This window comes from Megascapheus bottae, chromosome 26 (assembly GCF_031878675.1).
Source record: "Megascapheus bottae isolate mThoBot1 chromosome 26, mThoBot2.hap1, whole genome shotgun sequence".
Classification (NCBI taxonomy): domain Eukaryota; kingdom Metazoa; phylum Chordata; class Mammalia; order Rodentia; family Geomyidae; genus Megascapheus; species Megascapheus bottae.
The window spans coordinates 23,064,592-23,088,076 of NC_143534.1; the positions used below are offsets into that span (position 1 = coordinate 23,064,592).

The 23,485-nt window shown below is 43.0% G+C and overlaps 1 protein-coding gene across 2 annotated transcripts in view; it reads right to left on the reverse strand.

The window, feature by feature from the left end:
• The window catches only part of Cul2 (cullin 2), an 81,668-nt gene extending 59,052 nt beyond the window's left edge, over positions 1–22,616 (reverse strand). Inside the window, exons 1-2 of one of the 2 annotated variants that reach the window (XM_090319132.1) lie at positions 22,446–22,616; positions 2,013–2,153 (exon numbers count right to left, since the gene is read on the reverse strand). In XM_090319132.1, the coding sequence (XP_090175258.1) occupies positions 2,013–2,131 (119 nt within the window). In that variant the 5' untranslated portion in view covers positions 2,132–2,153; positions 22,446–22,616. Of the gene's footprint in view, positions 1–2,012; positions 2,154–22,175; positions 22,281–22,445 lie in introns of those variants that run through there. The other variant, XM_090319133.1, reaches the window with a different exon arrangement.
• Between the last annotated feature and the right edge of the window lie 869 nt (positions 22,617–23,485).

A 23,485-nucleotide genomic window follows, 5' to 3' on the forward strand; every position in this document is an offset into this window, starting at 1 on the left:
GCAAAATCAGGCCTGCCCCCCCCAAAAAAAAATTGTGATAAAAGTTAGCCAGACACTGGTGGTTCGTGCCTGTAATCCTAGCTATTCAGGAGGCTGAGATATGAGGAAAGCTATTCAAAGCCAGCTTGGGCACTAAATTCCATGAGACTCTTATCTCCAACTAACCACCAAAAACTGGAAGTGGTGCTGTGGCTCAAGTGGTAGAGCAGTAGCCTTGAGCTGAAGAGCTCAGGGACAGTGCCCAGGCCCAGAGTTCAAGCCCCAGGACCAACAACAAAAAAAAGCAGGGCAAGGGGAGGGCGCAAAAGTATAGATAGAGCTACATTAAGTATCTATTTATTAGCCATATACGCTATCGAGTGCTACTTGTATATGCCATGGTTTCCATTTTCTGTGTATGTATGCTGGTCCTATAGCTTGAACTCAGGGCCTGCATGCTGTTCCTGAGCTTTTCTGCTCAACAATAGCTCTCTATACTACAGCCACAGCTCTACTTTCAGATTTCGAAGTAGTTAAGAGTCTTACAGACTTTTCTACCAAGCTGGCTTCAAAACCATGATCCTCAGATCTAACCAAGTAACAGGGATTACAGAAGTAAATCAAAAGTCAGATACTACCTGACTAGATTGCTCATGCCAGATAATATAAATTAAAAATAAGGACAACAGTGTAGCTGGTCTCAAATCATAGATCTTACTTTCCTATCTGGAAAAAAATAGATTAAAGAAAAACAATCTTAAAGCTTCCACAGTACTACTACTTTTGATTTATATACTGCAATGTAAATTCCAACTTGTCCTTGTAGGAAAGATCTATCTTATAGTGCTAGACTTAAGGATTCATCCAAACAGCTACTAAAGGGCAGAAAAGCATCAGTCAAGGGGAAATTAAGTCTATTTCAACCAAGTCACACCAACAACCAATAGAACTCTGGCTAGCTAGTCAACTTAGAAAATCACCACATAAAGCCAAGAACTAGTGACCTAAATCCGTAATCCTATTTAGAAGGCTAAGATCTGAGGATCTCAGCTCAATGCCCGCCAGAGCAAGAAAGTTCAAAAAATTTTCATCTCCAATAAGCCTGAAGTAGAACAGTGGCTCTAGTGACAGAGCAGTAACCTTGAAGATCAGGGACAGTGTCTAGGCCCTGAGTGTGTAAGCCCCAGAACTGGCGATCAATCAATAAACAAACCAAAAACATGTTTTCATCTGAGGAATCCAACCTGAAATACATGGGTCTGGTTTAGGTAAGAATCTCTTGAGTCTACTGGATCTCCATGTCACTATGGGGAAGTGTGATCTGGAGGGAGAATTTATACCACTGAGACTGTACACAGAGACTACAAAGAAATATGGGACCCTTGCTCCTTCTCCCTTTGCTTCCTGACTATTACGGCTGAACGCAGCTTCCCCTTAACTATGTAGGACAGTATGCCAAAACTAAGTAGGTCCAAGAGGCCATGATCTAAAAACATAAGTCAAAATAAAATAAATCTTTTCTCCTAATAATATCTTAGTGTTTTATTACAGTAATGGAAAGCAGACTGACACAAGCCCCCTTTCCTCATATGTGTATAACTTGCCCACTTACTTTTGCCAGTGGGAGACTCTACTTAGCAGCCACCTTATCTAAAAGGGGCTATATGCACACATGTACTCAAAGTCTTCTCCTTAATCTGCACTTTTCTTCCACAAAACTTATCATTGCCCGTTATCAAAAGCACCACGATTATATTCCCTTTTATAATATAAAGAAGGAATATGATTTTTGCACAATTACATTCCTCAAAACCTAAAATAAGTCTTGACAAATCTTCCAAGTACTGAATAAGTATCTGCTGAATAAAATACAAAGTGTAAAAAGTGATTAAATTAGAACTGCAAATAATATAGTTGAAAATAGTTTCACTGGAATTTCTCCAATTGAATAAGCTTACAATTGTTTTCACTTCTTGACAAGTTTCTCCATTTAAGAATGTTTGTCAAGCTAACGTCTGCCACTGAAAGGATACGAGAAGCGGTCGTTCCATGTTGCTCTTTCCACATACTCCAACATGACAACGGCTTTGACTGTAGTTAGGAGCTTGTTCCATGTTTCATCGAAATCTACCACTCTTGGTTTCAAAGACATTGTTCAAGTTTAGTGTTGAAACCTGTTCATTAAAAACAATAATGTTAGTATAAATTCCAAAACACCACATAGCACCTCATGCTTGATACCCAGTGGCTGAGGATTCAAATTCAAGACCAGCCCAAGCAAAGATTTCTTTAAAGTCTCCATGTGGGCTAGCAGTTTGGCCTAGGGATAGAGTGCTTGCTTAGCATGCAGGAAGCTCTCAGATCAATTCCTTGGTACCACATACACGGAGAAAGCTGAAAGTGGTGCTGTGGTTCCAGTGGTAGAACCTTGAGAAAGCTAAAGAGAACAGTGCCCAGAAGCCAGGCACAGTGGCTCACATCTATAATCCTAGCTACTCAGGAGGCTGAGATCTGAAGATTGCAGTTCAAAGACAGACCGGGCACTGAAATCCATGAGACTCTCATCTGCAATTAATCACCAGAAAACTGGAAGTGGCATTGTGGCTCAGGCCAGTAACCTTGAGCTAAAGAGCTCAGGGACAATGCCCAGGCCCAGAGCTCAAGCCCCATGACCACCCCCCCCCCCAAAAAAAAAAAACGAAACAAAACAAAATAGTGCCCAGGCCCTAAGTCCAAGCCCCAGGACTAGCAACAATAATTAATTAATAAATAAATAAATAAATAAATAAATAAATAAATATTAAGGAACCAGGCATTGGTGGCTCATGCCTGCAATCCTAGCTACTCAGGAGGCTGAAACCTGAGGATGGAGGTAGGTTCAAAGCCAGTCTGAGTACTAAAGCCAGTCTGAGTATTAAAGTTCATAAGACTTTTTCGGTGGGGGGGGGGGGAAGGGGAGAACACAGCCTTTAGGCTTGAATTCTGGGCCTGGGTTCTATCCCTGAGCTCTTCAGCTCAAGGTTACCCCCCTATTCCTTGAGCCACAGCATCACTTCCAGTTTTCTGGTGCTAATTGGAGACAAGAATCTCATGAACTTTAATACTTTAATGCCTGGGCTAGCTTTTGAACCCTGATCCTCAGATCTCAGCCTCCTGAGTAGCTAGGATTACAAGCATGAGCCAAGGCACTGAGCTTCCATGAGACTCTTCAAGCCCATGACAGGGGGAAGTAGAATAGTCTCCATGAAAAAAAGCTAGGTTTGGAAGATTGCACTGTCATACCAGATACAAGAATACCTCTAAAATAAGCTACCCTTGATCAGAGGCAGTTCCCAGTCCCTGCTTTCAAGCTCCCATACACGCAGGACTGGGCCAAGTGCTGGTGGCTCACGCCTGGGCAAGAATGTCAGTGAGACTCTTATCTTCATTTAACCACCAGAAAACAGGAAGTGGCACTGTGGCTCAAAGTGGTAGAGCACTAGCCTTAAGCTGAAGAGCCCGGAGTTCAAGCCCCACAACTGACCAAAAAAAAAAAGCCCAAGTTCAAACAATACTACCTAAATGTCGGACACCACCTTTTAGGATGACCTTAGCAGATACTTCAGTGAAAAGCGTATGACCTAAAAGACTGACAAACCTTATTCAGTATGTTGAAGAAATATGAGAAACGCATCTTTTTTTTTTTTTTTTTGCCAGTCCTGGGCTTGAGCTCAGGGCCTGAGCACTGTCCTTGGATTTTCTCAAGGCTAGAGCTCTACCACTTGAGCCTCAGCACCACTTCTGGCTTTTTTCTATGTATGTGGTACCGAGGAATCGAACCCGGGTCTTCAAGCACGCTAGGCAAGCACTTTAACCACTAGGCCAAACTCCCAGCCCCAGAAATGCATCTTTTCTATCCAAAGTAGTTTTCTTCCTTTTTGTTAATCTTGAGAGAATTGTTTTCCTGTAAAGTTCCTGCATTGGCCAGGTGGCTTAGACCTTGTTGAGTACATTTTAATTATACACTGCTCCAGACCACTTTCAGACATCGTGTTAATTAAGCCACATCCTTTTGCAGATAGTGACCCTAGCTCAGTCAATGTGAGCAGAGAGGCAGGGCCTGCCAAGTTAGGGATAGAAAGGGAGCAGCTTGCCTGTTGTGTCCTGGTTGGCCAGATTTAGCTCCTGCAGAAGTAAACTTTGCCCTGCAGAGTTCCTTTCGAGTTGGTGTCCTTATTCCTACATGACACCTCAACATCCTGAGCTATTTCTAACAGAAAGCAAGTTGAGATCTGGCTAACCAAAAGGCCATCTCTGGCAGGTCAGTCGTGGGGAATATGCAGTACACACATGTGAAAAGGTCTGAATCACCAATCACGTGGTTTGTCCTCCTGGTGCTTATTTGAATGGGGTGATTTGTATTCAAAGGAATATGAGAAAGCAGGAAGAAATGAAAGGGTTTATCTTCCTGATACATGAGTTTTAGTAACAGATTACAGAGGAAATTTACATTTATATTAAAACATGCAGGGAGACTATGGAATCAAATACAAAATTCACACCAACTGTAGAATTAAAAATGAAGCCTTAGTACAAATGTCAAGTTTGCAGCTTAAGTCTCCCAAGATCCTCAGGGAAGGTGTGCCTATGGCTCTAACAAAACACCCACGCTAGCTGGAACTCCTGGCTCAAGTGAGAACAGTGAGGAAGAGGAGATGACAGAAAGAAAAAAGGAGATAAGGGCAAGAAGGCAGGTGGCCATATGTACAACCCATGGCCACAACCACATTTCTGTCCTGAAAAGATGTTCAAGGAATCCAAAGGCTCCATGGTAAAGGCCAGAGAAAGTCAGTATCCAAAGGACAGCACCCACTTTCCTCACATACTAAACACCCTTTCCACCTCCTGTTTTCAAAACATCCAATGTGATGGGAAATGGATGCAAAGTGATTTCACTGTTTTGAGGTGAGAAAGCCTACGGGTTTCCTCCCCTGTAAACTAGGAATTGACCTTAATTCCTTCTCTCATTTCCCCACCATATCCTACCCAATTATAGTGCTCCTGAGTCTATGAATTCTTGGTCATCAATAAATGCTCTCGACTCAACTCCTCAGCAGAAACAGCAGTGGTTAATACCTATCCAGTGCTTACGCTGAGTCATAAAGTATCCTAAGTGAACTGTGTATGTGTATAGATATATAACATATATGAATATAAAATTCTTATTAAAAAAGAACAATAGCCAGGTGTCAGTGCCTGTAATCCTAGCTTATTCAGGAGGCTAAGATCTGAGGATGACAGGTCAAAGTCAGCCTGGGCATTAAAGTCCATGAGACTCTCAAGGTTACCACCCTACCCCTTAAGCCACAGCATCACTTCCAGTTTTCTGGTCATTAATTGGAGACAAGAGTCTCATGAACTTTAATGCCCGGGCTGGCTTTTGAACCCTGATCCTCAGATCTCAGCCTTCTGAATAGCTAGAATTACAATCATGAGCCAAGGCACCCAGCTTCCATGAGACTCTTATCTCCAATTAACCAACAGAAAACTAGAAGTGGTGCTGTGGCTCAAGGGGCAGAGCGCTAGTCTTGAGCTGAAGAGCTCAGGAACAGCCCAGGCCCACAGGTCAAGCTCCATGACAGACCAAAAATAATTAAATAAATAAAAATATAGGGGCCAGAATGTGGCCTAGAGGCAGAGTGCTTGCCTGGTATGCATGGAACCCTGGGTTCAATTCCTTGGTACCACATACACAGGAAAAGCCAGAAGTGACGCTGTGGACCAAGTAGCCTTGAGCAAAAAGAAGCTCAGGGACAGTGCCCAGGCCCTGAGTTCAAGTCCCAGGCCTGACCAAAAAAGAAGAAGAGCAGACTCTCTTAGCCAAGCACCATTGTGGCTAACAATCCTAGCTATTCAGGAGGCTGAGAATTAAGGATCATGGTTCGAAGGCAGCCCCAGCAAGGAAGTACTCTAGAGGTGGAAGTGTAGTTGTAGTTCAAAGGGTAGAGCCTAACCTTGAGCAAAATCAGCTCAGGGACAGTGCCCAGGCTCTGAGTTCAAGCCCCAGGATGGGCCAAAAAAAAAAAAAGGTATAATCTCAGAACCAGGCACTGATGACTAATACCTGTAATCCTAGCTAACTTGGGGTCTGAAATAGAGGTGGTAAAGCACCAGCCGATGACCTAAAATGTCAGATAATTAATTCAAGTCCCAGTCTTGGACCAAAAAATTGCTGAGAAAGCACACTGTGAATGCAAGCCATATGTATAAGCATACATCTATACTCACACATCACAAACATGCATACATGCATACCACACACACAAACATGTATACATACAAACCACACACACCAAACATACATACATACATACCACAAACACAAACCACAAACATACCCACAAACCACACACACACATACACAAACCACAAACATACACACAAACCACATACATATATACATACACAATGAGAATCTTAGTTGGATCAAGCTCCTTTGTCCTTAAAAGCCATTTGTTGTTTCCCATGGAGCACTGAGCTTAGGCCCACCAGCAACATGGCACACCATATTAGACCAGTGTGATCTAGCCTCCATGGAAGTCTGCTCCTGGGACATCTCTGACATCCAATCCCAGTCACTTCTGTTAAGTGGCCAATGGACACAGCAACCAAACTCATGCATCCTAGCTATATCCTTATTTTCTTCGCTCTCCACCATGCTCCTCTTTTCCTTACCACTCCCCAACCTATTCACCAACCTCCTACTGACAGCTGGTTATTCCACAACCAAGATAGCAACTTAAACCAGCCAAAATGTCCTGCCTTCTTTATGTACTATATGACGTGGTCCCAAATGAAACATGAGAATGAAGAGTCCATTGATCAAGATGCACTGTACTTCTTTGTAGGATTACTTACAAATATTTTTAAGGTAATCACACGCACAAAACTGGGTGCCAGTGACTCATCTAGCTACTCAAGAGGCTGAGATATGAGGATTGCAGTTCAAAGCCAGGCCTAGCATAAAACTCTATAAGATTCATCTCCAATTAACCACCAGAAAACCTGAAGTAGTGCTGTGGCTCAAGTGGTACAGTGGTAGCCTTGAACTGAAGAGCTCAGGGACAGAGCTCAGGTTCAGAGTTCAAGCCCCACGACAAAAAAAAAAAAAAAAGAAAAAGAAAAAGAAGGTATGAAGAAGGCTGGGAACGTGGCTTAGTGGAAGAGTGCTTGCCTAGCATGCATGAAGCCCTGGGTTCCATTCCTCAGTACCACAGAAAAGGCCAGACGTGATACAACAGTCTGTTGTCAACATCTACCAAGATTAACTTTTTTGTGACTTTTGGTTTCTAAAGTATGAAAACAAAGCACGATGTTGTCTTAAAAACACGTTAACACACTAGTGAAAGCCCCAACTCAAAGATACAACCTTGTAAGATAAAATTTAAGTGACCCTGCTCTTCTTTTCCTACAGCCAAAGTGCTTCAGGGAAGTGGACCTATGGCTCAAGTGGTAGGGTGCCAACCTGGGTCAAAAAAGCTAACAAGCACACAGCCCTGAGTTCAAGCCCTATACCAAGAAACAAAAGTGATCCAGATAGTTGCATTTTGGCCAATTACATTACCTCGAAACATCCAATCCAATATGTAGAAGTTAGTACATTATTAAAATAAATGCTTTAATCTGAAGTATAACTTAACTTTGTAAAATGTATAGCCATATTGAATATATTAACAGTGTGTCATGGACTAATTACTGATATTGTAATGCCACATTTTAGTTGCCCTTCAAGTTAACTATCAATAATAATGTGATTGCATATAGATTCCTTTTTTGAACACTTGTTAAACATGACATTTGAAATATGATGCAAAAATCAGTGTTAACTAAATGTAAGGACCTCCAGGATAAGGAAACAAAAGCCATATATTGAGTGACTGTTGTCCTTAATGTACTATGTTGTCTCTCATCTCTTTTGCCATCCCTTGGTTATCTCATATTGTTATAATTTTCACTTTGTTATCTGATATATTTTATATGTGCTTAATTGGTTATTTGAAATTGGATAGGGAAGGGGGGGAATCAAGATAAGCGGGGGGAGAGTGGGAGGGAAATGGGGACCATGTCATGAGAAAGGGTATCAATGTTTGTGAAGTTATATACCTTCTATGTGGTGAATATAATGTAACCCTTCTATTAATCACAATAAAAATTTATGAAAAAAATCAGTGTTAATAAAATCTTTCAACATAATAATAATAATGTGTTTAAATACTTACAAATACGATCCTCTTTTTAACTTAGGGGAAAGTATAACATTCTGAGTACTTTTATGTATGTGTGTGTCATGTGTACGTGTGCACAGGCACATCAGTCGTGGGGCTTGATTTAGGGCCTAGGCTCTGTACCTGCACTTTGTTGTTTAAGGCTAGCACTGTATCACTTGAGCTAGGGCTCCACTTCCAGCTGTTTTTGTAATTGGAGGTAACTCTTAGGACCTTCCAGCCCAGTCTGGCTTCGACTTGTGAACTTTACATCTCAGCCTCTTGAGTAAAATCTGGTAATTCAAAAATCACCAATAAGATACAAATATAGTCATGTAAATTGATGTCAGATAGTACACATCCCCAATTGGTTTTTTGTTTTGCCAGTCCTGGAGTTTAAACTCAGGGCCTGGGCACCATCCTTGAGTTTTCTCAAGTCTAATGCCCTACCATTTGAGCCATAGCACCACTTCTGGTTTTTTCTGTGTATGTGATAACCAAGGAATCAAACCCAGGACTTTGTGGCATGCTAGGCAATCACTCTACCACACTCTCAGACCAATTAGTTTAATTGCTACTTGGGCAAAACACAGTGATACACTTCTGTAATCCCAGAACTCAGAAGTGCTGAAACAAGAGGATAAGGAGCAAGCCAACTCTGGTTATACAGCAGGGAAAACGAAAGGAGGGGGAGAGTTCTACCTAGCATACATGAAGACCCAGGTTCAATTCCTCAGTACCACATACGTAGAAAAGTCTGGAAATAGTGCTGTGGCTCAAGTGGTAGAGTGCTAACCTGAGGCCACACAAAAAAAAAGTTAAATGCCATTCAGTGGGCTTAGAGCAGGTTATGTTTTAAATATAAAAACACAAAACGAAGCCAGGCTCAGTGGTGGCTCATACCTATAATCCTAGCCACTCAGGAAGTTTAGATCTGAGGCTCAACTAAAGTCCATGACTCATCTCCAATTAACTACCAGAAAACTGGAAGTGATGCCATGGCTCAAGGGATAGGGTGATAGCCTTGAGCTGAAGAGCTCAGGGACAAAGCCCAGGCCCAGAGTTCAGGTCCCACAACTGACAAAAAACACAAAACATACTTTAGAGCATTAACTTTGTATATTTTTCCAGTTCCATAGGTTAGAACCAATGCTGCCTCTGAGACACACTAACCAAATATGCTATCATTTCATATTATAATAAGGTTCAAGGGTACATGTAAAAACTCACTTTGCTTTATCAAATAAACCAGGAGATGTAGCTAAGAAATTTTTGATATTTGAGAAGCAATGTTTTCCAAGAACCAACAATTACTTCCACCATGTAACTTCCTTAAAATTTTCTACAAATTAGCCAGGCATGATAGTACACTCCTGTAATTCCAACACTGGGAAAACTGAGGCAGGAGGAAGGCAAATTCAAAGCTAACTGAAGATGCATGGCAAGACCTTGGCATCTTCCTCTCTTCTCCGTCCTCCCAAAATCTAGTAGTATGATTCTAGAAGGAATAAAGGGTGAGGGGCTGAAGTGTAGGTTAAGTGGTAGGGTACTTGCCTATCATGCATAGTAACCCTAGTTCATGGGAAAGGGATGCCTGGAAACAGGATACAAAAGTACAGTAGTATATGGTTAACCTGTTGTCAAATAAAGTCTTTCTTATGCTAGGGATGGAATGCAAGGCCTCTGTGTGCTAAGCAAGTGCTCTACTCTTGAGCTGTGTGTCAGCTACGAAAACTTCTCAGTCTCCAAAGGGGGAAGGCAAGTACGGAGCTTAAGTGTATAATAAATTATAAAATAAATCCTCAAAAGGATGAAATACCTTTTTCTCAATGAATTTCATATTCAAGTCTGTACAGGCTGCACTTTAAGTTTTCAGATCTCACTTACCAGTCTAAAGTCAAATGCCAAGTTTCACTTGTTTTGTCAATTTTTATTTCATCTAAGAAGCTAAGCATTGTTAGTTCATGCACATAATCCTAGAATAAGAAGTGCAGGCTCATAGTTCAAGGCCACCTTTGGCAAGGAAGTCTGACAGACCCCCTTCTCAACCCATATAAAACAAGGGGGTGGGCACTTATCCTAAGCTGTGTAGAGACTGAGGTCTGAAGGACAACTCCAGGACTGCCTAGATTTACAAAACAAAAAACAAGTCCCTTAGACTCTACCTCAACCACAAGAGACTATTCAGTGGCCCACATTTGCCATCCCAGCAACCATAGGTGATGACAGCAAAGCAGGAAACAAAACCCGATCTCAAAAAGACCATTGAGCAGGGCACAGTGGCTCACACCTGTAATCCTAGCTACTCAGAAGGCTGAGATCTGAAGACCTCAGTTCAAAGCCAGCCCCGGGCACTAACATCTGAGAGACTCTTATCTCCAATTAACCACTAGAAGGGGCTCTGAGGCTCTAAGGAGTAAGGCAAAAGCCTTGAGCTTAAGAGCTCAGGGATAACACTCAGACCCTAGGGTAGGGCAGTAGTCTTGAGCTGAACAGCTCAGGGACAGTGCCCAAGCCCAGAGTCCAAGCCCCTATAACCCACCAAAAAAAAAAAAAAAAATGGACCACTGAAATGTATGGCTGGAGATATGGCTCAACAATAGAGTAAGTGCTTACCTAGCAAGCTCAATTCCAAGGTCAAACCAAAAACAAAAGGGGCAATAATCTATGAAAGAAAAGAACTGGTTCATTCTCATTCTCTCATTGTCCCTCTCACTGTCTGTCTCACACAAACACACATACATATATAGCATACATACCTTGGCTCTCAGGAAAGAACTGAACGAACACTGTCAGAACCCTATGGGTAGATAAGTGCACTCTGTCATTCATGCTACTTTTATAGGAGCACTGAAACTACACTCTCAATGTGTGTCTTTATAAGCATATTTTAAAAACTGAGTGTAATAAAATTGAGTCTCCGATTCACCTTCTAATTCTTTTTCCTTATCTGCCCTATTTTCACTACTTCTCAACTTTTTATCTGTACAAAAGCTCATGTGTTTGCCAGCTTGTACATAATAGCAGTTCTTACCTATATCCTGGAACTGCTACAGAAGACAAAAGACATGTAAGAATATTTTTTTTTCTTTTTCCCTTTTTTTTTTTTTTTTTTTTGGTGGGTCATGGGGCTTGAACTCTGGGCCTGGGTACTGTCCCTGAGTTCTTCAGCTCTACCACCCTATCCCTGGGCCTGGGCGTTGTCTCAGGGCTCTCTAGCTCAAGGTTACTATCCTACCCCTACTTACACAGCCCTACGTATCACCATTTTCTAGTGGTTAATTGGAGTTAAAGAGTCTCTCTGACCTTTGTGCTGGGGCTGGCTTTGAACCACAATCTTCAGATCTCAGCCTCCTGAGTAGCTAGGATTACAGGCATGAACCACAGCACCCGGTGTAAGAATGATTTTAAAAGCAAGATAGCTAAACAAGGTACATGTTATTATCTCTTGCTCAACTTTGCTGTGCTGGTATGTCCTATTAAAAGGACATAACAGCTTTTGGTATAGCCACAACTACTTAAAAATCCCCTTCTTTCACTTAAATGTCTCTGAAAGTGAAAAATAAAAGCCACCCATGCCAGGTATCAGGGGCTCATGCCTATAATCCTAGCCATTCAGGAGGCTGAGATATGAGGATCAGAGTTCAAAGCAATCCCAAACAGAAAAGCCCTAGAGAAGTATCTCACTTAACCAACAAGTGTGGCTCAAGTAGTGCAGTGCAGTGCAAGCTCTGAGTGGAAAATAAGCTGAGTGTAACGTGAGGTCCAAGTTCAAGCCCTGGTACCAGCACAAAAATAAATAGCAATCCAAAGGACTATGGGAGTAGTTCAAGGAGTAGAACACCTGTCTAGCCCTGGAGTATAACAACACTGGGAGGGGGGAACCCCACTTCATATTAAAGCCAAGCATGATGACTCATGCCAGCATTAAGAATATGAGACAGATGGATGGCAAATTCGAGGCCAACCCAGACTACATAGTGAGGTTTGTCTCAAATAAATAAAAGGAAAAAAGCAAGTAAGTTTATAAAAACACATCTGATGGACTGAGAATGTGGTTCCATGGTAGAACAGTTGCCAACCATACTTATCTTCAGTAGTACCAGAGAGAGAGAGGGGGGGGGGGGAGGGAGGGAAGGGTAAGAAAGAGAAAAGAAAAAGATGTATAATGATACTCATTTTCCCTCAGGAGGCATACTATACAAGTTTCGGATTACAGATCTGTTATCAGTACTAAAAGCAACATTAACTCCATCCATTCCAGAAACTGATCAATTATACACATTCTCATCCATGTTACTGTTCTCATTTTTAAAAACTAGCCCAGCACCAGTGGCTCATACCTGTAATCCTAGCTACTCAAGGCACTAAGATTATGAAGACAGGACAGCAAGCACCCAGGCTGAGTTCAAGCCTCAGCACCAGCATGTGCGCACGCACACACACACAATATATATAATATCATACACTTTATATATATATATCATATATATATGTACGTGTGTGTAGAGAAAGAGAGACCCTACACACACACACACACAAGTAAGATATTCAAATAGTTAATAAGGATACGAAGAGATGCCCAACATTACAAGTCATCAATAAAACGTAAAACAAGTTCAACAAACAAAAAACACATGTCCATCATACAGAAAAAATGGGATGCTAGGTAGCCCTGATGGGTTTTAAGAGTACTAACTAAGTACTCCTCAGACTGCTAAATCACAAAATCACTGTATGACCCAGTAAGCACTCTTCCAGGTATATAAGCCAAAAGAAACTGAAAGCAAGGAGCAAATATGAGTGCACCAAAGTTCATCTCAGAGCATTACTCACAACTGCTAAAAGGTAAAAACATTTATATACAAAGAATATTCCTTAACTATAAAAGAACAAAGTTCTGGGCTGGGAATGTGGCTTAAGAAAGCTCAAGGCTATGGTGAATATAATGTAACCCTTCTATTAATTACAATAAAAAATATATTTAAAAAAAAAAAGAAAGCTCAAGGCTAGTGCTCAGGCCCTGAGCACCAGGACTGGCCAAAAAAGAAGAAAAAATTGTTTTTAGGCTCAGGACTACTTGGGCATTTTTTTTCTTATTGTCATATCACTTATTCTGATAGCTTTCTACCACTTCCCCATCAGAAAATATCAGTTACAAGGGGTACACAGGTGGCTCACATAAGCAATCCTGGAAAGACTGGGATATAGAGGATTGTGCTATGAGGCCAGCCTAGCCCCCCCCCCAAAAAAAGTCTGGTAAAGCATCAACTCCAAAATGACTAGAAAATAATAAAAATTAAAAAACAAAACAAAACAAAACAAAAAAAACGGGCTGGGAGTTTGGCCTAGTGGTAAAGTGCTTGCCTAGCATGCATGAAGACCAGGGTTAGATTCCTTGGTACCACATGCACAAAGAAAAGCCAGAAGTGGTGCTGAGGCTCAAGTGGTAGAGCTCTAGCCTTGAGAAAGTCCAAGGACAGTGCTCAGGCCCTGAGCTCAAGCCCAGGACTGGCAAAAGGAAAAAAAAAAAAAAAAACCCCAGGGGCTGGGAATGTGGCTTAGTGGTAGAGTGCTGATTTAGTATACATGAAGCCCCGGGTTTGATTCCTCACTATCACATGAACAGAAAACGCTAGAAGTGGTGATGTGGCTCAAGTGGTAGAGTGCTAGTCTTGAGCAAAAGCAGCCCTGAATTCAAGTCCCAGGATTAGGGGGAAAAAAGCAGGGTTGGAGGCATGGCTTAAGTGGTGTAACACCAATTCTGGTCCTAAATTCAAACCCAATATCATTAAAAATAACAGTAACAAATAAAAAGGAAGACTAGTACAAGTAAAACAAGAGGTTTTTGGAAAACTTATTGATTCCAAGGAGAATAGAAAACAACTCATGGCTTCTAAAATGCCTTTTCTAAGGACTTTTCTAAGGACAAAAAGAGCATACTTAGCCAGGCTCATGCCTGTAATCTTACTCAGGAGGCTGAGATCTGAGGATCAAGGTTGAAAGCCAGCCAGGGTACCAATGTCCATGAAACTCTAATCTCCAATTAACCACCAGAAAACCAGAAGTGGTGCTATGGCTCAAGGCACAGGGCAGAAGCCTTGAGCTGAAGAGCTCAGGGATAGCGCTCAGGCTCCGAGTTCAAGTCCCATGATTGACAAAGAAAAAAAAAAGCATACTTAAAGGATCAAGAGCCAAGGTGGGGCAGGGAGAGTACCTGCCTAACAAATTCAAATCTGTTCAACACAACTTGAAAGGCAAATCCGAAATAATCTGAGAGGAAAAAAAAAGTGACAGTATCAGTTTAAAAAACATAAATGTTCACAGCTCAAGACTGATAAAAATAAATTGCTAGATAAATGTAAACACAGCACAGTCTTACTGTGTTGCCCATTCTGGCTTCAAGCAATCCTGCTTCAGCCTCCAGAGAAGCTGGAACTGGGATTATAAACACACACCACCATGCACGGCAGGATAGCTCTGCCATTCAGATATCTGCTTTATAGCTGAATCTTAATACACACAGCAATGAGGAAACAATAGCACTATTTATTACTATAATATTTGCTATTTAATATTACTATATATTACTATAATAATTGTTTCAAGTAAACATCAACCCAAGAATGCAGAAATCAGACAAGTGTGAAAATGGAATGGAATTTCCAAATATTTATTTACAAATAAGTTGTACTCAGAGGCTAATACAGAGTTCTTTAAACTCATAAGCTCAAGGACACTGTGGACAACACAGCAAGATCAACAGGGGAGGGATGGTGTAGGAGTGTGGTATGGTAGATACTACCTTAGCAAAAGTTAGCATCATCTCTCGTAGACTACACTGACATGCTGTACCTTGTGATATGATAAACAATAGGATTCAAGATCTGATCCAAAGTAATATTTTGTTTTTCCCTTCAGATGTTAAGAATTTTTCACAATCAGTCAAACTCAAATTAAAACATACTACAAAATAACTGACGATGTAGAATGTCAAAAAAAGATTTCAGTAGCTGAGTGTAATGGCTCACTCCTGTAATCCTAGCTATTCAGGAGGCTGAGATCTGAGGATCTCGGTTCAAAGCGAGCCCAGGAACTAAAAAAGTCCATGAGACTCTTATCTCCAATTAACCATCAGGAAACTCTAAGTGGCTCAAGGGGTAGTGGGTAACCTTGGGCTGAAGAGCTCAGGGACAATACCCAGGCCCAGAGTTCAAGTCCCACAACTGACCAAAACAAAAATGTCAATGAAAAAAAAAATCACAGGGAGCACGGCTCAGTGATAGAATGCTTGCCTAGCATGCATAAAGCCCCAGGAGGTCCCATTCCTTGTTACCATATACACAGAAAAAGCAGGAAGTAAAGCTGTGGCTAAAGTGGCAGAGAGCTAGCCTCAAGCAAAAAGTGTCCAAGAACAGTGCCCAGGCCCTGAGTTCAAGCCCCAGAACTGGCAAAAAAAAAAAAAAAAAATCATAGATCAGAAATTCAATTTCTGAGTTGAATCTTGAAACATTCGAGTATTAATAGACAAACTGGTGAAATCCAGAGAAGATATGAAGTTTAATTACCAGGGTAAACCAACATATTTCCCTCATATTTCTACCCTGGTGATATAAATCACTGCTAGGTAAAGAATATACTCAAGCTTTCCATTTGGGGGGTTTTATTGTTTCAGGGTTTTTTGGTCAGTTTGGGGCTTGAACTCAGGTCTTGGGCATTGTCCCTGAGCTCTTTGCTCAAGGCTAGTGCCCCTGGAGCCACAGTGCCACTTCTGGCTTTCTGGTGATTAACTGGAGATAAAGAGTTTCACACTTTTAGTGCCTGGGCTGGCCTTGAAACTTAATCCTCAGATTTCAACCTCCTGAGTAGCTAGGATTACAGATGTGAACCACCATACCCAGCTCAGTTTTGTTTTTCTTACATAATTCTTCTGTAGTCTAAAAGTGATTTTTTTTTAAAAATCTGAAATACTTTAAGTCAGGTACTAATATCTTACTCAGGAAGCTGAGATACATGAATCACAGTTCAAAGCCAGCTCAGGCAAAAAAGTCTCTGAGACTCTTATCTCCAACTCACTGGCAAAAAGGCAGGAGTAGAACTGTGGCTCAAGTAGTAAGATTTCAGCCTTGAGTGAAAAGCCAGGAGAGAACATGGGGCCCTGCATTCAAAGAATTTTAAGCACATATACACATACACACACACAGAATTAAGTATCCTGAAGTTAAAAAAAAAAAAAAACTAATTCAGGAAACATTAGGTTAAATCCTACATTCCTTGAAAAGCAAACCAGACACTGGTGACTCATACCTATAATCTAGCTACTCAGGAAGCTAAGATGTGAGGAGGATCACAACTCAAAGCCAGCCCACGAAGGAAATGTGTGAGACTCTTTACCTCTAGAAAACCAGAAGCACAACTATGGCTCAAGGGCAGAATGGTAGGCGTTAGCAGAAAGAGCCCAGGTAGAGTGCCCAGGCCCTGAGTTCAAGCCCTATAACTGACCTCATTCCTCCAAAATAAAAATAAAAAGACAAGGAATCTACATTAATTGGGAAAAAGACAATTAACAAAGGCTCCATTTGAACAAAATATAAGAATGTCGTAATGGAACACCTCTGTACAATGTGCTATTTTTAAAAAGACCATTTACTGAGTTAATGTTTATTAATATTTTAGTATATTCTAGTAACTTCTGGCAGGTGCTGGAGATGTTGCCTTCAAGAAGCTTAAAGCTGAGAACAAAAATGATAAACTGTCAACCTGTCTGATAAACCATTCTGACACATTTAATTGAATGACTAACAGCAGCATCATGTATAATATCAAAATATGAAAAATCTTTTGATAAAAAATCTTCAAATATAACATTAACTGCACACTTCAGAGTTTAGGTAAGCTTAACACATTACATTTATTTCACATGTTGTCTTAAACACATGAGTACCTACTATGCTTCCAAAAATACCACTAAATGTGCATGTATGTGACGGTACTGGAGCTTGAACCTTGGACCTCTTTCTCTTGCTCCACATTTTTGTTCAGTACCAGCACTCTACCACTTGAGCCATGCCTCCAGATTAATAATCTCCAGGACTTTTCGGTCTAGGCAGGCTACGAACCTCGATCCTCAGATCTCCACTTTCTGAGTAGTTAGGATTACAAGCGTTGAGTTACTGGTATCCAGCTTGTTACTACTAAATAGATCAAATGTATTTCTCCAATCTAGAAAATGTCTGCTTAAACTTCCCCCATAACACTAAAGGAGAAAAAATACAAAAAAAAAAAAAATCAAAATCAGCTGTATGTCAGTGGCTCAGAACTAAAATCTTAGCGTCTCAGGAAGCTGAGATCTAAGGATTTTTAAAGCCAGCTGGGGCAGATTAACCAGAGACTCATATCTAAAAAGCCAGAACTGGGCATGGCTCAAACACATATGAGCAACAAAGCAGAGCAAGAGAGGGTTCGATGGTACTGGTACACATGCTCATGCACACACACTCACACACACACAAACTTATCAAATCAACAATCCAAATAATAGGTTAACAACTGATATAATCAGTTTAATATAAGTATCTGGCTAACAACTGACTAAAAGTGCAAGTGTCAACCAATTTTATTAAATTATTAGAATTTTGTTAAATTATTACAAAATACAATGAGTCCTGGTTTGAGAGTTGGAAAAAAGCCGGATGCCAGTGGCTCATGCCTGTAATCCTAGCTACTCAGGAAGTTGAGATCTAAGGATCACAGCTCTAAGCCAGCTTGGGCAGTAAAAAGTCCATGAGACTCTTACTTCCAATTAACCGTCAGAAAACCGAAGTGGCACTGTGGCTCAAGGTGTAGGGCCTTGAGCTGAAGAGCTCAGAGTTCAAGTCCCATGACCGACAAAAAAATAAAAAGACTACAAGTGTTCTAGTATCTTTCCCAATCACAAGACAAATACAAAAAGTGTAATTGGATGAGTCTACATAGTCTTAAAAAAAAAATACCATTACAATGTAAAGGACACATTTCTATTAAGCTCTAAAGCCCGGCAAATTACAGTGAATCCCTTATTTGCTTGCTGATGTCTGGTTGCCATACTGGGAGGTGGAACAGCTAGATATCTAGTTAACCAATTATTAAAAGGGAATTCAGTCATAGATCTCAAAGTATCAACAACTTGTTAAAAAATCTCCTAACATTACAAATTCCAGCTTATTTTTCCAAGACTTACAGTAGCCACAAAAACACAAGTACAAAGTAGCCAGTTCTAACTATTCATAATATTAAGACTCATAATATTAAGGACTGATCCCATCATGAATTTATTTAAACTTGCATACATAACTGAAAAAAAATTGGAGGGGGGGAGAAACGGGGTTTGTTGGTCCTAGGACTTGAACTTGGGGCCTGGGCACCATTTCTGAGCTTTTGTGCTTAAGGCTAGCACTCTAGCACTTGAGCCATCGCTCTACTTTAAGCTTTTTGATAGGTAGAGACTCAGTACAGGCTGGCTTTGAACCATAATCCTCCAGTCTCCTAAAGTGCTAGGATTATAGGTACAAACTACTAGCACTTAGCAAATTACCACCTTTTAACACAAAGAAATAGCAGAGATGAGGTTGAACAGTGCAAAATGTAAAAAAGTCCAACAAAAAAAAAAATTCTTTAAACGCTTCACATCTGTAGGCCAAAAACTCAAAGCAGGTATCCTTTTCCCTAAGTGTTCTCACCTGTTTTATACTTGGGGTCAGCTGTGGGAAATGAACTCTGGGACTGGGCACTGTCCCTGAGCTCTTCAGCTCAAGGCTACCTACCGTCCTACCCCTTGAGCCACAGTGCCACTTACAGTTTCTTGATGTTTAATTTGGAGACTGATAGTCTCACGGACTTTCTTGCCCAGGCTGGCTCTGAACTGAGATCCTCAGATCTCAGTCTGAGTAGCTAGGATTACAGGTGAGAGCCACTAGTGCCTGGCTTGTTTTACACTTTTTGTGGACTCGTACGGAGACTTGAACAAGGCCTCAAATTCCTGCTAAGCTTTTTCACTCATAATAATCGTGCTCCACCACTCAAACCACAACCTACTCCTGGCTTGTTCTGCTAGTTAACTGCAGTTCTAGGATTTGTCTGCTCCACTTAGGTTGTTTTAAGCCCAGACCCTCAGATCTCAGACTCCTGCAGTAGCTAGGATTATAGGCATAAACCAGAGGCACCCAGGATGTTTCATAACTTTTAAGTATGAGTACTCTAAAAAATACAAAGTTTCAAAGCAGGCAATGAATGTTACCATTTTTGCAAAATGAAGAGAGTAATATACACACATCTGCTTCAAGGTACACAATATGTACCTTTGGAAAGATGTAAGGAATAGCTGGGCTTGTTTTCACACCAAGGAAAAGTTGGTGGTAAGGACGCAGATAAAGTAGGGGGCACTTGAATGCTAAGCCCTAATGGAACATTTTAAATTCTGAATGCTTACATATGTGTATGTGTGTGGGTACACACGTGCTAGTCCTAGAGGCTTGAATCCAGAGCCTGGGCACTACCCCAAGTTTTTCTGTTCAAGACTTAACATTTTACTGCTGGAGCTTTGGCTCTACTGCCAGCTTTTTGGCTGATAATTGGAGATAAGAGTCGACTTTCCTCAAACCTCAGCCTCCTGAGTAACTAGGATTATAGATGTGAGTCTCTGACGCTTGATCTATTTTTATTTTAAAAAATACAGCAAATTGTACCAACACATAAATGCTGATAACCCATGTCACCCTTTTTTTCTCTCCCCACCAGAATGGCAGAGATTTCTGTTTTTCAGTATCTCCACACTTGCCTGTGTAAACGAACAAGCAGGCAAATTCATTCTTAAACCACTACGCAAAATTCGACTTATACATCTAGTTGCCTACTTCTTACCTCCCCTTGAGGGACTAAGATCCAACTTCACGTGTCCAACCAAATCCAACACCATATAACCTGCTTCCCTTAGCAATGTCCCACCCTTGGGCATTGGCTCTTCAGTCCATCGAAACGCACTTTTGGTAGGTGGTGTGGCTTGAAATCAAGGCCGAGGCCCTGTCCCTGAGCTCTTTTGCTCAAGGCTAGTGCTCTAACACTTTGAGCCACAGCTCCACTTCCAGTTTTGAATGCTTAATTGAAGATAAGAGTCTCACCGGCACTTTTCTACCCAGGCTGGCTTCAAACTGTGATCTTCAGACTTCAGCATCCCGAGTAGCTAGGATTATGGGCGTGAGCCACCAGCATCCAGCACAAATGCACTTTTATCCAAACTGTGACAAAGTCAATAAAAAGCTTTAACTACAAAACCTATCTCCAAACCTTGTTACACTCCAAGGCCATTTGCTAATGGTCTCCCTGCTTTTCTCCTCTCTAACATACAACCATTTGCTCTCAATGGTCAAAGTATCAAGTGTTTTTAATGTAAAAGCTAAACTCCTTGGCACAGATTTCACCTGATCTGACACCTGATTATGACCTTTGTCTCTCTCTTCCCTAGGGCCTACACTACAGCAGGGCTTGTGCAATTGCTTTTCCTTCACATAGGAACACTCTTCTGAACTTCCACAAGGTTGGTCCTTCTCCTTTTTCAGCTCAAGGCCTCAAAATTCAGACCTTTCCTGAAATAATCTCATCACTACAACAATCTTTCATTTCCTTCATAATATTCCCCAGTTCTTTCTATAATTACTGTGTCTCTTCTCCAACCAGAGTTAAGAATGCAGAAAATGCACGACATATGATTGTAATTCGAATGTCTACAAACCTTCCTATTTACAAAAGGTAGAAAATCACAGAGGGTGAGGAATGAGATAAGAGTGACCACATAAATATACAAAATAGAAGAGGGTGAACGTATAAATACATAGAACAACAGGGTTAGAGGCGTGGCTCATGTGATATAACACTTGTCTAGCAAGCCTCAGGGCCTGAGTTCAAGCTCCAGTATTATGAAGCAAGAACATGTGCACTGTGGAAAACATATAAAAGCATGCGCTGTAGAGAATATTCCCACAACTCATAGATAGCATCTGCAAAAGACGAAAATAAAATAAAACAATAACAACAAGGCAGCTGAAATCACTGAAGTTCGTGTGACTCCTTTGGAAGGATCTACCAAGTATTGCTCCTACGGGCAAAAACAAACCAAAAAAAAGGTAAATGCTATCTAATAAGCTTATCCATCGGTGTAGAGCAATTTTAGTCCACCAAGTAGGTTTGGAGGCAGGTACAGTGCCAAGAGTTTTACACCCAGATGTCCAGAGTCTGTTTACAATTCCTCTCTACACTTCCCAGGGACCCTGCCATTCAAATTTAACCCCGGGGAGGCGGGGAGGGGGGAGGGGGGAGGAAAGGAAGGAGGGGGGAGGTTGGGGAGGGAAGAGAACTTCACCAGTGTGCAGATCCAGATGTTTTCCTCCCAGGGAAGGGACCGGGAGGGAACAGTCCAGAACCGAGTGCGGGAGCAAGGGGGGTTGGAGGGAGTGCAGGCGGGCGGTGCAGCACGCCCTTAGAATAACACACTCCTCTCCCGAACCTACTAATCCTCACTCGTCTGCGGAAACAAAAGTGAACACACGCGCGGGGAGGCTGCGTGAGCATCGCCGCCGCCGCCGCCGGCCTCTCCCCCCCCCCCCCCCGCCCGGACCGCGGGCGTCCGCGCGGGCCACCGACACGAGGAGCAGCCGGAGCAGCGCGCACTCTCACCTCCCCGGCTCGGGAGGGAGATGGGGGCCCCGGAGGCCCGACATCCAGTCCCGGCCCCGTGGAGGGGGAGGAGGGGGGGCGAGGTCAATGACAGGACACCGTCTTCCGCGGCCTTCCTCCCCGTTAATCCGGCTGCCTTCCGCCCTCGGCGCCCCCCCCCCATCCCCGCCACCCGTGGCCCGGGAAGTTTCCCCGGCGCCCGCAGCCCAGCTCTTCCCCCCCCTCCAAGGCCCCGGCCCGGGTTACCTTCTGCAGACGCAGGACGAGGGGCCGGGGGAGGGGGAGGGGACGGGAGGCGAGGGGAGGGGAGGCCACCCGCGGGAGCGCAGGACGAAGCCCGGGGGCGGAAGGTGGGCGGCGGCGGCGGCGGCGGCGGCTGTCAGCTCGCGTTCCCCAGCTCACCGCGCTGCCATTACTGCGAGCCGAGGCCGCCTCCCGGCCGGCCGCCGCCACTGACCCCGGAAACGCGGGGGTGCGGAGCGCAGCCCCGGGCGGCCCCCGCACGCCGACACTCACCTGCCTCCGCGGGGAAGACGCCGCCGAGCCGAGGCCGGGGCCGCCGCTGCCGGGCGGAGAGGGGCGGCGGGGCGGGGGCGCGGGGGGAGAAGGGCCGGCCGATGACGCGGTCTGGAGATCAATGATCCTCCTGGGCTCCCGTCTTTTCCCACCCCACACCCTCCGGGTCTCCTTCCGCCGCTTCCACATCCCCCCCCCTCTCCCGGAGTGCAATGGTCGAGTCCGCGTTACGGCAAGCGCCGAAGGCCTAGCTTCCTACGATCGCTGAAGCCCTGCAAATCCACACTCGAAGTGACTCGGTTGCAAGGGCTCGTTCTGTCACCGAGTTTGGAAAGTTACTATACACATGCCCCGGAATGGAGTCTGCCGGGAGAAGTAGATCACCTCGAGTCATGTCAGACCCGGGGGAAATCTTGCTCCCAGACACCGCACATGTGCTCCTGGCACATGCATGCACTGCCATGGGCTTTGCAATGGACCAGAAACGTGGAGGCAAAGTGCTTTGCCTTCTGACCGACTGCTTTCCCCGTGGATTGTCTGGAGACCAATTCTGGGACATAATGTATTGTCAGTAACGCAAATTCGCCGCCGCCATGGCTAACTCAACCCATCGAGAGTCCTTAACTTCCCAGACTTGGGTTATCAGCCCCCACTTAAGAAACTAAAGGGGAGCAGAAGAAAATAGTCCTTTCACTCATCCCCTCCACACAAACACAGTTGCACAGTGGAACAAATGCCTGGCTTTGTGCTTTTAAAATCGCCCTGCATATTGCCCACCTTTCCACGTCAACTGGTCTGTGGACAGAGTGTTTCCCTCCCAACCTCTTTTCTAGACTGTGCCAATCCTTCAAGGCCTTTTGAAAATCTTATTCCACCCTGCCGGAAGCCCACAGCTCTTACCTACTCAGAAGGCTGAGATCTGAGGATCGCAGTTTGAAGCCTGACCAGGCAAGAAAAGCTGTGGTTCAAGTGGTGCAGAGTGAGCACAAATGCCGGGGGAACAACACCGAACTCCTGAGTTCAAGCCCTAGGACTGGAGG